The 16050-nt window shown below is 51.6% G+C and overlaps 2 protein-coding genes across 2 annotated transcripts; one reads left to right on the forward strand and one right to left on the reverse strand.

The window, feature by feature from the left end:
• Positions 1-6238: 6238 nt before the first annotated feature.
• On the forward strand, positions 6239-7696 carry EAH_00032850 (hypothetical protein, conserved; the record flags this gene model as incomplete). Its single annotated transcript, XM_013392279.1, has 1 exon — positions 6239-7696. The coding sequence occupies one exon, from the start codon at positions 6239-6241 to the stop codon at positions 7694-7696; it is 1458 nt and encodes a 485-aa protein (XP_013247733.1).
• Positions 7697-9478: 1782 nt separating this feature from the next.
• Positions 9479-14972, reverse strand: EAH_00032860 (hypothetical protein, conserved; the record flags this gene model as incomplete). The annotated part of the gene is made up of 11 exons (XM_013392280.1): positions 9479-9820; positions 10039-10131; positions 10241-10592; positions 11230-11378; positions 12189-12362; positions 12775-12862; positions 12976-13082; positions 13230-13292; positions 13672-13819; positions 13959-14120; positions 14590-14972. 11 exons carry the CDS (start codon positions 14970-14972, stop codon positions 9479-9481), a joined length of 2061 nt encoding a protein of 686 aa, XP_013247734.1.
• Positions 14973-16050: the final 1078 nt, after the last annotated feature.

Genomic DNA, 16050 nt, shown 5'->3' on the forward strand with positions numbered 1-16050 from the left:
GCAACGTGAGCAGCAATTCCTGGAAGAACGCCTCTTTGACATTAGCTCCATGGCTTTTTTTCGCTGTGCAGAGGACTGCCGGAGACGTAGGGAGAGGTCACCTTCTGTTGGGGAAGCTCAACCTTAAGTCTATTGACTTTATTGCAACTCGCGACGGTGTTGGGGGAACTTCGGAGACTCTCGTTACTCCGGCGGAAAACGCTGGATGTAGTACGGGTTCTCGAACTGAACTTTGGTTCGTCAGGAGCGGCACTAGAGTCGAAGGACTCAGGTAACCTGTTACCAAGAAGCAGCTGATCTCCCCACCAATCTCCAGGTATCATGAGCACAGCGGCACAAGGCCCTGTTTGGGACTGGTGCCGAGTGAAGGCGGCTTGGCATGAGTTGCAGCAGTCCTAGTTGCGTCTCCTGCTGGAGGGGACTCCCGAGTGCAGTCGTACCCAACCCCGCCTTTTGTGCTAGCTCTAACGCCATAGGCAATTGTTAAATTTTCCTTGGCCCTCAGGATCCAGCCTGTGAGGCCGTAGAGATGCATTTAACAGCTTCAGAGGGACGCAAGCTTTACTGCAGGCCGTCTATGGATCTTTCGATATTTTATTAGTGTTTTGACGTTAAGAGCGTTTTGCATTTTCTCTCTTCGTGGATCGAAAAAAGGAAACTTTTGCACATGGGGCATGCGACAGGCTGACAAGTGCAGCTGTTGCTCGACGATGGTCCAGGGCATTTTCTCTCTTCGTGGATCGAAAAAAGGAAACTTTTGCACATGGGGCATGCGATAGGCTGACAAGTGCAGCTGTTGCTCGACGATGGTCAAGGGCAGCTTACCGTGGTGGCTCATACCGACGTGGGTTTGTCCAATTCCATGGCTACTGCTCAGTAAGCCCAATCATTCTTTCGTCTAATTGAATTATTTTTAAGGCACGCCATGCCTAATTACCGCCTCCAGCAATTTGCAGAGCAAGCCGTAGGTGCTGCAAGCTTGCTTGCAGATTGCAACTGAATACCAGCACGCCGTCCATGTACTTCAGCATCCTTCTGTCATTTAAGTTCCCCAAGAAGTCCTGGTTGGACTTCTCTCTCGTTCGAGACCTGCATTCACGACGAAGAGGCGGATGTGGATGGACTCCTGTTTGCAAGTCTGGTTATGGAAAAGCAGTCTTGTGCCGGATGCCGGGTAGCATTGTTTGGAGTCTGCTAATAATTCGTCTACAAAGTCAAATGGCTGCTTGACAGTGTAAGCCGTTAAGTGGTTCGTCTGTCAAGGGCACCGTAAACTTTTGTTTCATTGTGAGTTTGTTTAGGATTTTGAAGCCAGCGCGCACGACCCTTTCCCTTGTTCTCCACCCACACCGAAATGTTGTCCAGACGCGCTAGTTGACATTAAACTTAGCCTCTTCTTGGTAGTTCGTCTGCTTGCCGTTTGTCCTCCCCTTGAAGGCTTGGGAGTTGCCGGTACCTTGGGACCAATCTTGGGGCTCCTACAGGAGTGAGTGCGATATGCGTTGGGCATTGAACATCCAGCGGGCGACCGGTCAGCTTGTAGTTGATCGTAATTCAGTACATCTGAGAACGACTCCACTGATTGGGCCTACTTCTGCTGTTTCTCTGGTGTCTGCTGGATCGAACATCCCCAAGCGGTGGTCTTCATAAAGGGCATAGGAGGGGAATGCATGCATTTCTTTTCCGTATCCTTGAACGCCTCTGCGTTCCGTAGGAGCGTCTTGGCTTTTTTCTTCGCAGAAACACTTCTTCTCTCCCTCGCAACGCTGAAGATGCAATTGGGCCTCATGAGGGACACACTCGCTCAGCGTTTCCCAAAACATATCCCGTAACGGGGTCAGCTGGAGGCAGCATGCGCGCCCTCCACTGGGTTACCCCCAGCATGCCTAGGATTATCTCGTGGTGAACTGGTTAAACATAAATAACGCGTATCATGGTATATGACCCAGATCTGGATTGAGCACCCATGTTGCGCTCATAGCTTTAACGATCCTCGAGTGGCCTTCCCGGGGAAACGCAGTCACAGCAGCTGCACCAATGAAGAGAACGGCAGGTTGTACCTCCTCGCCGTAGTTTCAGGTATCAGGTCAACTTCGTATCCTGTCTCAAGTAGTGCTAGCAACGAGTGAGAATCAATACAAACTTGGATTAACACAGGGTTGACTCACGTACGATATGCAGGTGATACTGTCACCTGTAGTAAACAGTGCTCACGGATGTCACTACATGCCGACTCTATGTGCAGTCCATATGTAAGCGTTACACTCAGCGCAAGAACACACAAAGAACAGTTTCTTATTCGTATCGGTGGTGTAGTCCTCCTAAAGAAGGAGGAGTACTGCTTCTGGTTTCCTGACTGGCCCTTCGTGGGTCAGGCGTCATATTCTATTCTTCTCCAAATAGCTCTGATGCAATACTGAGGAAGTCCGCAGGTAGTCTGCACCAAGGTGTAGTTCGCCTTTACTTGGCTTCGAAAATATTGTTGGCTCAGACGCATTAGGATGGCAGGAATGAATCATTCAAGCACTGGCTTTATCAATGCAATGCAGGTTCGGAATGGCTTAACGACTTCTCCGGGAGAGAACTGTAATCAATACACTGATGCCAGCTGATTTATTACGGCCACCTAGTAAGGACTGTTGGACGGTAAAGGTACTAACGGAGGATCCGACAAGAGCGAAGCAGTTGCTTGGCTGGAATGTTAACTATCACTGGGCAGCCACCTTATTTGAGTGGGAACTCAAAGTTCAGGATCAGCGTGAATCCAAATATGAGTGGAACTGCTTTCTATTTCGACGCAACGGAAGAGAAGCCAGCATCCCACATACACTCCCCCTTGGCGACTGATCCCACAGGTCTCTCGATAGGGCTGGTTGGAAGTGCTAATTTGTAACATTTTCCTATACTTCGGCAACGAAATTGCTTAGCTGATGTTTAGATGTTCCTCTTCTCCTGTGCAGATAAGGCTTGGCTGCACGTTGTGCAGATCGTTTGACACAACGCCTTTGCGAGCGCATCTTTACGCAGCGGCCGATGAGACGTTCCGTGCGGCACCCAGAAATGGCGAAGAGCATTTTACTGAAAGTGTTGATTTGATATCGTATGTTTGTCTTTAATGCATTTTCCTGCTTATTTTTGTCCCCGTGCCCTTACGGCCTCCGGATTTGACGATCTTTCTCTCTCGTTCGCATCGGGAGTCTGACGCCCCCCTCCCTCCATTTCCTCCCTCAATCCGGCAACTATGAAACAACCGAAAGGCGCCTGTGTGTCTTGGAATAAATCCATGCAAAAATTCCAGCCTAGCTAAGGCGGTGCCTCCCTTGGAAGGTGTTTTTCTTACTACGGGTGCTGCCACCGTGTGCGCAAGATATGACTCCGGAGCTCGTGGAGGGTTTTCCCTGCAAAAACTGCCGGTTTGCTTGTGGCCAATCGCTGCAACGTATTGCTTCACACCCCCCTTACGCAGCTTTTACGCAGTGCAGCAAGTCTCGCCGATCTCTCCAGTGTCTACAAATATTGTAGCATGTCACTGATTGCAGCTCAATGGCGGTTAGCTGACACTTTGAGGAGGAGCCCCTTATATGACGTCAAAAAGATCCACTATATTCATATGCCCCTGGGGAATACGGTAGCGGTTCCCACAACCGTGAGCTGCAAAAATACCAGGTCCCGCTGTAGGACACTAGCAGAGTATGCTGTAGTGGAAAAGCATTGGGCTTGCACTAGGAAGGAATTTAGCTGGGTCTTGATTCGCTTGTATGCCTGGTTGTAGCATGCTCCATTGGTACATGTATTTCTACGTGGGCTCTGGCTGGCTGTTGAAGGTCAAATAAGTATTTGCCATGTATGTACAGCGTTAGCGCATGCATGAAGGGAGGTTTTGGGCTGCACGCCAAGTATGCTGCTTGCTGCAACCTTTTCTCACCAACCCCGGAGCAGGCTTTGAAGCCGAGGACGCATTGTAGGGCAGGTAAGCTTGTGAGGCTGTTTTTTTTGGGAGCTCCCATATTTTGTTCTTTGACCCCATTGCACTCACGGCGGCACTCGCGTATGATCGGGGCTTCTCGTTCAAGGCTAGCTGCGAGGGATGGTATACTGCCGAAGCGCAAAGGCCTTTGTGAGCCCACATTCACGAGTAGTAAGGCAGTCCAAGTTTGATTCGAAGCATCGAATGCGTCTATCGATCTAATAAATAGTAATTCCCCAGTAGAGATTGAGATTAATGCCCTCGTGCAACGGGGGTTCATGATCTCAGTGGAGGACCATCATGGAACACAATCGAGTCGAAACGCTGGGAATATCCAAGCTCTCGGGACACAACGGCACAAGGACGTCGGGCGGTTGCGGAGAGTAGGTGGCATGCCAAGGCTTTCAGTACTCATTGTTGTAGCTCCTGCTGCAGTCCATTCCCTTATGCAAGAATAACCAAGCGCCTTGTGATGAGTAAACAAACACTGTGAAGAATTGGTTAAACATTTACTCGGCCCTCAGTATCCAGCGTCCATATAAGTAGACAAATAAGAAAGAAATAAAAATGAGCCATGATAGAACCTTTTGTAGTGTATGGAACTACAATGCGTAGTGTGCAAACGAAAGCCACAAAAACAACTCGCGTGCTACACATGCGGTGTACTATTTGCAAGAGACGCGTCCCCTAACTGCTCTAGGAACCAGAATGAAACAGTTAAAGCAGTTAAAATTTAAAATGTAACAACATAAATGGAAAAGGCGGGTTTCTGATGGGGGCTCCACCCTAAATGCCCCAAGCAGGGCTCTCGGCTGTCGCTACTGATCGGTCCTATGTATGCCTATTTAGGTGCACACTAGATATATACAATACACTCAACAAAAAAACCTTAAAATAACCTTAAAACATCGAAGAACTGTTTATCATTCGCATCCGGGTCCAATCCGCCAGAGGAGGGAGAGCTGTAGCAATAGCCCCGATGCTGACTGAGCCTGTGTCAGTCGAGACCTCTGTAGCAGTGCCAGTCACACAACACAAGATCCTCCGTAGCTGAAGAGCAAACTTGGAGTGACAGCCTTACCTCCTGTATAATGCTGCTTGATTTATTTTTAATAATATATTATTTGTGGTCTCTCTGACGCATAGACCTCTAGAGGCCCAAAGTGATTACCCTTCGAGCCTGCGCACTAAAACAGGGCTAAGCGGTGAGGCGCACGTTGCGGAGTGCTACGCCCGGCGCTGCGACGAATAGGCATTTCTATCTAGGTGAGCAGAACTCCCGACAACCTAAAACTGGTGTTTAGAAGTTTCGGCTATGTGCCGAGAATTCTATTGGGGAGGAGTTACAGTTAGCTAGGTTCGCCCGTGCTAGCGTGTGGGCCAGGTCTCGCAAGTCACCAACGAAACACGCTGTGTGAAGAGATCGCACGCAGTCTCGTTTTAAATAGTCAGCCATCCTGTTTCTACCCTCTTTCTTGTGAATGCACACCGAGCATTGTATTGACAGCGTTTGTTTTCGAATGCGCTTCACTCCAGAGGTGCAGGCTCCCGTCTCAGCAGCGCTTGTGCAAGGCGGCACATTCCGGACAAGCGCCTGAGCTGGCTTCGGTTCCAGGAGAATACCAGGCAAGTTATTTGAAAATATGCTCAAGTTAACAAATTGTAGAGATCCATGCAAGCCTAGATGGAAAATAATAACCCAAAAGCTGCTCGCACTCTAAGAGCCAGGCGGTTCTCGTGGAGGGGACACTGTCGGCTGCCTTTATTCCGTTGCAAAAGCCACTTGTACTAGGGCTCTGTCTGTCGGTGGTCTATATATTGATTGCGTTAAATAATTTCACATGTTTATTCTGTTTTAAAGAAACGACGGATGTGCTGTCGGAACCCGTCACAGACCTTGATCTGCAGATCTACAAGCGTGGCTGGCATGTTTTCACCATCACCTCCGCGTTTTTCTTAGTTTCGGGATTTTCATACATGAAATTTAAATAAATTCTTTTAATATGGTTGTTCCACGGCTACAGATGTCTGTCGTGACAAATCCTGCTGCGTGCGGCAGCGTGTGTGAAGAAGCCCACATCAGAGAAATGCGCGTCGCCCAGCACCCCCCGCACGAGGAACGAGTTGAACACTGGTTGCTGGACCCCTGCAGCCATTAATTCCTCCTTATCTGTATTAAGATTCCGCGGTCATCAGGAGCGGCTATTCCAGCCCCTGTCTTGGAATGTCTGAATGCTTCCAGCTTCAAACCAGCACGCTGACAAAGAACCTATGGCGGCACGCAAGAAGTTTGTGTTTTCGCCTCTTGCGTGGTACCAGACACAGAAGCATCCAAGTTTGGAATTTTTTAGTGGATTTAATGAAGAACGTCGCACAGGAGAGTTGCAAAGATCAGCCTGGTCCGGGAGGGCTGCGCTGTCGGGAAAAGAGCTGCCCCCCCGAGCCAGGCTGGTCTCTGGAACTCCAAAGGCGCTGTTGCCTCTCGTTACGTTTTTCGCAATTACCGCCGTCATGTTATTTGTATACATGTGCAGTGCGTCTATCCGAAGGCGAATATCTACAGGGTTTCAAGAGCGCAGTCTGGCTGGCAGCAGTGGAGACAAGGATAACGAGGCAGACTGGTGCAAGCCGCCAACGACGTCAGAAGACCCTCTAGAATCCCTCACCATTCCTGCGGAAGGGCAAGAGTCGACATCACAGCGTCAATATGAGCAAGCTGAACCAGAGACTGTGGAGCTTCCACACGCGGATGAAAACCTTGGACCCAACAAGGAACAGGCTTTCACGGCGGTGATAACGCAGCTAGAGAGAGGCACTGCGGCAGATGTTAGCAGGAAACCAAGAAGAGAGGGAGATACAGATGGGGTACCCAAGCACTTCGAAGTGCAGGTATCGCTGGAGGGCATTGTATCGGTGCCTGCTCCCCCTCTTGATACAAAACTCGATTCACCCGTTGACCCTTTGTTGTCTCAGACCACGTTACTTGGTCCCACTTTATTTCCCGATAAAAATGAAGTATCCGAAATGACGGAACCATTGTCAAGTGACTCTGAAGAGTCTGAGGAAGACATTGAGGGCTTCCCGGAGTTGCCTTCCGAGCCTTCAGCATACGTAGTGGCTGCAGGAGAGCCTTCAAGCACTGTTGGCATAAAACGAAGTGCAGCGTCAGTAGTGAGCCATTCACAACATGCCACTTCCACGCATCTTGGATTCGTCCGCTCTGTGTCACCAGAAAGCGGCGATGCTTTTTCTCCCGAAGGGTGGATCAGGCACAGAGAAGAGCGCGCGTTGGGGATGCCAGATGGTGCGGTGTCTGGCCCTCCGAACCTGGCGCCATTTACTGGGCAAAGTGATCGTGAAGATCTTACCGGGGGGTGGGCAGCGCAAGGAGCCTCCTCTGCAGAGCTACCGCGATTCCCGTACCTGGGGGAAGCTTCCACCCCTGATGGACGCAGTATGTCGACAAGCCAGGTTCGTTCCCCGACCACAGTTCAGCAACCGTTCCCATCCCATCCCAGTACATCTATCTCCTATTCACTTCCTGCCCATATTGTGAGATATGGTGAGCACGAAGACGTAGAATGCGTGATGTGGAATAGGGATCGGCAAGCGGGTTGGTACCCACAACTCAAATGCTTGGACCGCCTGATCCAGGACTGGGCACAAGTTCAAGTGCATCAATTGCGGGCAGAGTGTCCTCTGAGACGTCAGCGTTCACCTTCGAGATGACCATTCTTCCTGAAGGCGTGGCACAGGCAACACCACATGCAAGAGCCAGTGAACAGGTGGGTCTCGGTTTCGGCCGTGAGATCGATAGAGTATGACAAGTATTGAATACACAACTGGAGGTTGCCTCCGAATTCCACCGTTATACTCTGTAACTCTTCCCTTTACCCATTTCACTTTTGCTCCCGTGGGACAATAAAAGTGCAGCAACGATGATGCATAGCTGATATGGTATGCATTCTTCAGCCGGCGTCTTCGCCACCGCCTCTAACAGTAATGGGCATCTTTGCGGCACCTCGCTGGGTTCAGGCCATGTACCCTCACCTCCCTGAAGAAACTCTCCAAACCCATCCATTCTATTTTCACCCAAAACCCCACAGCAATTTGGCCCCCAGAAGATTCAGAGGACCTGTGGCAGCGTCTTTTCGCCTACTGCGCAGATTCCCTCATGATCAACTGGAAAAATGCAGGGTTCTGTTGAAGAAGGAACAGCTTACCGCCTCGGAGCTTAAAACGCTTTTGCGTGCCACAGAGCGATTGGTTGGGTATGCAACAGGAAGCATGCCCACGTCTGTTCCAAAGAAAACAATGGTTGCCGCCATAGAAGCTCTAGGGACAATCCTCCTCGTACTAGATGCGCTGTTCTGTGCTGCCGAAGTACTGGGGGAAAGTTCCAGGAGAAATTCATGGTGGACGGATGTAGTTAGGCACATAAAAAGGGTAAAGTACTCTCGTAGGGTACGACCCTCTAAGAAGAATGAAGTTGCAGAGATGCTCGACAGTGCGCTCAACTACTACAGGCGATGCGTGCGGCCTCCCGCCCGTTTTCTGATATGCGTAAAAGAAGTTTTATTCGAACAATTCTGCGAAATGAAGTTCAATTCCACATCTTGGGATGCATGGAGGAGGGACATTCTAGAGTGGCGCCAGGCCACGACTCCGGAGGCACCAACGCCTCGCAACCCATGAGGCAATCGAGCAGCCGCAGTCGGAAAAGTGCTCAAGCACGTGTAGCGCCAGTCCTCGCAAATCCCCTGCTGTATGAGGGGATTGCATGCGATTTCCTTTATCATCAGCTATCCTGGTTGTCACGTCTTCTCCTGTGCTGCCGCACGGAGTATCGCCCGTTTTTATTTCCGAATGTATCTTGGCTTCACAATGTTTAGCTTCCGTCTAGGCGACGGAAGCTAAACATTTAGGCGACGGCATAGTCCATGCAAGCGTCTGAACCTGCCTAGGGTCCGGGCTCATCCTGTTAGCTGGTCTCCCCCCCAAATATGGTAATTTAGAAGGAAATCCTCGGCTTTCGCCTTCATGGACCATACGGCATTATGCATTAGTCAGTGCATCAATCTGTTTTTAAAGGCATTATTGTCGGAAGTCTGACCAAAGGCACCTTCGAAATGCACACTCCCTGAAAAGCACAGCAGCGCCATCGGCTGCTTTTCTGCTTAAGGCGCCTTACAATGTTTTATCTAGCCAGCAACAACAAGATCAACTAAGAACTAACAAGCGAGCCTGGAGTAAGGAGATCCTCCACAGGGTGATGCAACAAATCCAGAAATGTTAAATCTCTACAACGACCTCACAGCAACCAATATCCCTTTTACGGGTGTTTTTTCAGATAGGCATCAATGCGGATGCATCCCTTTGTTCCTAAATTGCCTCTGCGCACAATGTATAATGAAAACTGCACCAGCGGCGGTAGGGCTAGCTGCAAAACGGCTGCCACCCAGTGAAGCGCCAAAGGCCGTCACCGGTGACGCGCGTAGCAGCAGGCCTTGTCTAACTGCTAGACGCTTTATTGGTACTGCTGATTTTATTGTTGGTCTTGTTGCCATTACTGCTGCTGCATCTACCCGTGCCCTCATGGGCAGGTAGCATTTGCCTTTGCGCAGAAGTGACATCCGCCACTCCATGCAGCAGCATCTCGCTCGTTTGCTCATCCAAATTAAGGTGCTTAGAGACCGAGATAAGCAGCGACTGCACCTGCTCTGTTGCAATGCCATACAGGGACATGAAGGAACCAAACGAAGGGAGGCTACTGCAGCACGGGTTCTTCTCCCGGAAAAGCCTTTCCTGTTCCTGCAGCACCTCTGGACCCGCTGCTTGCCACTTTTCAGACAACTGTACATATCCACGCAAGAGCACAATCGAAAAGAGGCTAGCTAACGCTGGGTGTGGGGAGCCGCACGGTAGTGCGGCGACTGTATGCAGCACAGTAACGCAGCTGTGCGTGCTCCACGCGCGTGAGTACTACTCGTAATCTGATCGCCTGCATGCATTTCCATGCCTATGTCGATATCCGCTACCCCCACACCGCATGCAAACAGCCAGATGCTCACTTTCTGTCTCTGAAGCTCTTCACTAACAGTCAGCGCAAGGGCCTCTTCCCAGAATGTCACGCGATTCCAATATCGATGGTGGTAGACGCAACGCTGCAGAAGCAACACGCAAGCAGCATGGCAACTTCTCTGTATTCACTTGGTGCATTCAACAAAACAACAACCGCAAGATGTAACAGAAACGGCGCCACAGCAACCTCACGTGTAATGACCATCGGACTGTAGTTAACGATGCTTCCCGTTCCCGTCCAAGTCTTTCGATCGAATCATCCCTGCTACTGCTGCTGCTGCCACTGCAGCTGTGGTCCTCGTAGCCTGTCTCCTGCCTCTTGCACTCTATATCGGAGCAAAAGCTGCTGGCAAGCTGCTGCTGCTGTTCCAGCGCCTGCTTCCAGTCCCAATGCTGCTGCTGCTGAGGGTCCTCCACTGCAGTTCCACATGCAGCTATCTCGACAGCGAGCAGCAACAGCTGCCTGCCAGCCCAAGCGTCCAGTTGCGTATCTGCTGCTGTCAAAAGCCAGTCACAGCAAACTCCCAAGAGCCGCAGTTGAAGCCTGCAACGGACAACTCTCAGCCGTAGCGTCACTCTTCATTATTCTGACCCATGAAGAGCAACTCAGTACTAGCTACAAACAAAACCAAAGACACGGGCAACTCCAACACCAAGACGCACATGAAGCAGTAAGAGGTACCGGAACCATAACACTAGCGAGACACGGCAGCAGCCACATAGGCAGCGGCAAAAACCAGCACATATGGAAAAAAATTGCACAAAGGCAGGGCAGCAGCACGACCTGGAGGAGTCACAACACTCGGCAGCACAATCCGCAAATGAAGCCGCAGCACTGCGGAGCTGCCTACATGGAAGGCAGCAAGGCTTGTCTATCCGGCATTTCTCTAGCTCGCTTCCTCTTCGTCGACACCAGAGCTGACAGAAAAGTGCTTCGGTGGAGTGAGGAAGTCATTTCCTCCTGTAGCAAAGGCATCTTGTGGAGCATCACAGTGCATGCCTCTCCAGGAAGCAACACTCCCTTACTGGATGTTGATGTGACAGGGGTCCAAAGCGCATTTATGAACCTAAGAGGCACCTCGCAACCCGGTGAGAAAGTGGCCGAAAATATGGCGACAAATACAGCAAAAACACCCATGCTCCTATGGTCTAGCGCAGCAGGGAGGCCGACGTATACGCACTCAGAATACTCATCGTGGAGTCGTTGCACAACGGCCGCATCCGGAGGGCTAGGAAGCCCCGCCAGGGCTTCAGTCCTCCCCCGAATTTGCCCTTCGACTTCCTCTGACGAGGCTGCATCCGAAGCTCCAATGGAGTACGCGGCTAAGCTCTGCAGAGCAGGAACAGCCAGAAGCACGCAACGCTGCATGGACTGCTCAACTGTCAAGAGCAGGCGTCGATAGAGCCATATACGCACAGGAGCAGATCGAGTCAAACGAAGGATGGCAGCACCGGCTGCAGCTGCTCATAAAACCGATGGATGTTGTAGGAAAAAGAAAGCAAAGGATAAGGGACCAAAGCCCGCAGGCCCTTCTGGAGATATGAAGGCTGGAGCTCACTGCAGCAGATTGCACGACTCGTTGCAGAGCAGACTTTTGCAACAGCTGCCTCGCCACATTAGTTGCAGAAGACAGTGGTGTCAAGGTAGTGTTGGCATTGGCGCTGCAAACTGCAGGCTGCAAGCTATCTCCATACACTGCGTCTAAAACAGTCCAATTCTCCTACAGGAGCAACAGAAAGAGCGACCACAAATGAGGCGACGAGATGCCTCCAACGGCAAAGATACGAGGTGAGAGAACCATAAAAGTACAGCAGAGGACTGAGAGGCAGCAGAACCAAGTGATGACGAAAGAACTGACGACTGTTGGGAGAGAAAGGCCCGGGGGTGTCTGGGGCCTTCGGCCATCAACAAAATCTTGCAGATCTTTCTCGGGGTCGACTCCCTCAACACTCTGCGCCATCAACAAGGGCCCGCATATATATATATATATATGCCCCTCAACATGCCCCCGCACCAGCAACATATCCACAAGCAACCGCTGGGCCAGCAGGTAACGGTGGAGCAGGAGGCGCCCGCATTGCAACACACTGCAGTGCACCGGGACCCCTAGCACCAGCAACAACCCCAGGAGCTGCCTACATGAATGGAGCGCTCTAAATCGTATTGCATGTGCCTGAGATTTGCTGCTACAAAAACTCCCGCCCTTGTCAGAGCATCCCTCAGGCACTGCATACGCTTCAAGTCCATCTCCTCCAGGCAAGACAGAATACTCTGCACCCGCTCACGCGTCACCTTGCTACGTTGTTGCAAGGCCTGTAGTCGCAGCACCGGCAAAGGAAGCACGAAGTAGGAGAACATGAAATAACGGCAGTACAGTGACGCCAAAGGAGGAGACAGCTCCCAGTACTAGCTGCAGCAACATCGACTTAGCGCGAGTCACGCAGCCAACAAACTTCCGGGGAAAAAAACACGAGGTTGACGATATCGTAAGGTGCAAGGAGAACAAAAAAGCAGAAGCACATACAAAAATACCCCGTAGTTCAAGCAACTAAGGCCAAAGCCGGGAAGTGGGCACATGCAGCGTGCACGCAAAGGCGTGCACCAGTAGTGGGCAAACAGTGTTCAACGACAGCGGATGCAAGCCGCATTCCGGTCTTCAAGAATCACGAAGCAAACGACAACACACAGAATGAGGGGAAACAAACTAGATAGAGAAGGGACAAACCTGCACAGAGGCCACATAGGCCTCCTCCGCCTGACGAGCCTCCACACACAGCCGGATGCACCTAAGGCAAGCAGCAGGGACAGCAAAGCTAGTCAATACAACAAGACGAAACACAGCACCGAGTGGCGAGACTACAGCAGTGTCAGCAAGGTGCGAGGGAGTCACGGGAAAGCGGCAAGGGCGGGTAGACAGAAGACCGACTGGAGCGCCAGTTCTGTCTTAGTCGATGGCAGCATCGACAGCGACGCCTGAGCTGTCTCTGCTGCTGCGGCCGCCATCTTGCTGCAGCGCAGATACTTTTCCATTGCCTGCACGATACATAACCCACATACGAATGAGCTGACGTTTTTGTTTAAGGTTGCAAGTGGCGGTGCGCTTCCTAGTAGCACCGACGGGACTGTGATGGTCGCAGCTGCCTCTACTGGTGCCACTGTACGGCGTGGTGCACTGCAGACCCGTTGGTGTTCCACTGCCGCTAGATGGTTTCTCCTTTGGGCCTCCGCCGCATCTAACTTCACCTGCCGGCCGAAACACAGTCGAAATTGGCAGTGCATTCAACACCATTAACCGCGGCGAAAAAAGCGCAGCCTAGCCACTCGGAGGCCAGATCCGAACGCCTTCACAATAATCCATTCTTCCCTACCCCGCGTGCATGCAGGCGCCCGCAACGGGAAACAAAGAATGCATATGCAACTAGCAAGGGCTTGAGCAGTGCACGGCAGGGCCAATTGTGCTGATAGTAGGGGCTCGCTGTTGGAAGCAGAGCTAAGGGGAATTTGAGCCGCTCCTTCTGAAAACAGCTGTGCCTAAAAGCACGCCTGAGCTGTTTTTCTACCCGACACAGTGTTGGATATACGCAAATGCATGAATGCGGGAGCGTATCTAAGGCGTTGCGACCTGCTTGAGAACTTGAGCATGATTCTCAATCGTCCTTTCTAGCGTGGAAGCCACGACGTCCCTGCGTAAGGCATCGCAGAGCTCTTTGGCTTGGACAGCCGAATTGCCCAAAAGACAACTGTAACTCTTGACAGCGGCGGCGCATGTCCTAATGCAGCAAAACACACACACATCGTGCTTGAGTGGGAAGCTTCCACGCAGCTCTCATTGCGTCTCAACTCCGTACCCTTTGCCGTCATGGGGCCACCTCTCTGCTTGTCTGCCGATCTGCCATCAGCCCAACGTACTTGGACTCCGTGGAGAGGGGCTTCAGTGTTTCGGCGGCGACGTTGAGGGACGCGGCGAAGGCTGATGCAGCTGCGGCCTGCTGCAGCAGCGCTCCCCGCAGGCGCTCCAGCAACAGCCGGCCGGCCTCCACGCGCTGCACTGCCGCATTCAGATCGTGCTGCCTTAAGTGCAAGGGAAGCAGAAACACCACAGGCAAAAGCACAAAGTCAGTGGGTAACAGGCGAATACACACATGGGCACGCATGCAACGACAATCCACTGAGGCTGTGCAGCGCAATAAGAAGGCCATTGGAAGGACTGAATATCACCTAAAAGGACCAGATGATGCGAGAGGCAAATAATAAGGAGGATCTAACTATTGGTGCAGTTCAAGTGCAACGCCAGAGGAAGCACCGGAGGCATTCGCTAGACAGACAACGCGCCTCACACTGGTGGAGACTGGGTACGCTTAGTATTGGAACCCCCACAAGAAAACAAAATACGTTCCATAGCAACGAGAGACTCTGAGAGACGACGCGGTGCAAGGGCACTTCCATGAATACCCCCAGAACGAACCCAAGAAGTAGCCAAGGCCACCTCTAACGCCACCAAAGGGCACGCAGCAAGCGGAGTGCGGCATAGCTAACTCACAAGACATCAACAAAATCGCTTGTAGTCATCCCTGGGCTGTCTGTTGTGAGGTTCGCTTCGCGTCCTGGGGTTGCTGCCTGTGCTGCTGCAAATGTCGGTCGCGGTGCTGCTGTTCCTGCCGATGTTGGGTGTGGATATTCCGTAGTTGAAGCTGCTATCTCAAAAGAAACGCCACTTGAACCGCAGCTGGTTTCCCGCTGAGCTTCTGCGCCAGCCAATGCATTGTCTGCCGTGCCTGCTCCGGCTACCGGCTCCTCAGAGTTCAGAGCCGCTTGGCCGGATGGAGCTGATGGCGGTGCGGTTGTGACAGGCTTTGTGCTTTCCGACCCCGGACTGGCTTCTGCAGCGCCTGCTTGAGGCGGCTCAGCTTCGGCTGGGGACATGGTGATACTATTTGAGAGCGACGCACAGCATGCGTCGTACTGCTTGCTGCCGCGAACCTCGACGTCTGTCGCCAAGGTGACTGCTGCTGCAATAAAAAACAACACCTCTATCAGTTTTCGGCAACTGTGTCCGTAGTTTTAGGCCGTTTCCAGAGGTCTCCATATCTAACGCAACGCCTACTCAAGAACCAGCGTCCTCCCCTCAACCTCCTACTCTGACGCTACCGCTTAAGTCACACACCTTCAGCCGCCAGTGTTTACCTTCTTATTTCATCATGCCAACACAGCGAAGGTTGCTTCACTTTAAAAAAAGAGCAGGCGTGTGTCAGACGCCTGGGGCTGCCAGCGCTGCTCTAGCGCACTCCACTGCTGCAGTTCCCATGAGTCCGTAATTCCTGCTCTACATGTTGGAGCTCAAAACTGGCTAGAGGAAATATGTGTAATCTGTATCAACTTAAAATGACTTGAAATGGCGGGCGAGGGTTTTGATGGATGGCCAAATTATGCGTATAAAAGCGGTGGACTTTGGTGGGTGGACGTTTTTACGCTGCTTTGTGTCGGTGGCTGTCCACTCAATAGTTTCGCTATTCTTCATCTATGTTTCTCTACGGTGTAATGAATTTGTGTCCAACTTCTACCTATGCCGCTCTGCCTACCATTAGAGGTCCCTCCAAATCTGTGGTGTTGCATGGTCTGCCATGGTCTGCCCGAAGGTGGTACGAACATTTCTCCTTGGATGCAGGCTGCATGTTCGGGGCCAAGTAGTTGTTCAACAGTTGTCAACAGTGTTAGAGCAATCAGCAAGAAGGGCTCTTGGTTGTGCTTGCATGCGGGGTTGTTCTGCAGCACTAGTTGCGTCATGGTGTGCGCCGTAGCTCACGGCAGGCCGCCTCGTGTCCGCAGTAGCCCGAGGCCCTTCACCCTCTGTTCCTAGGAGGCTTTGGGACTGTAGAGGAAGGAAACTTGTTTTTGGAACCCTTGCCTCAAGTGTTCGCTCGTAATGGAGATTGTCGAGTACCTCCACTGCGGGCGAAGGCCATCGCTACGCTTGGAAGCAAGGTGGTTCATCAGGGCAGCT

Source organism: Eimeria acervulina, genomic scaffold (assembly GCF_000499425.1).
Source record: "Eimeria acervulina Houghton genomic scaffold, Eah_scaff322, whole genome shotgun sequence".
Lineage (NCBI taxonomy): Eukaryota > Apicomplexa > Conoidasida > Eucoccidiorida > Eimeriidae > Eimeria > Eimeria acervulina.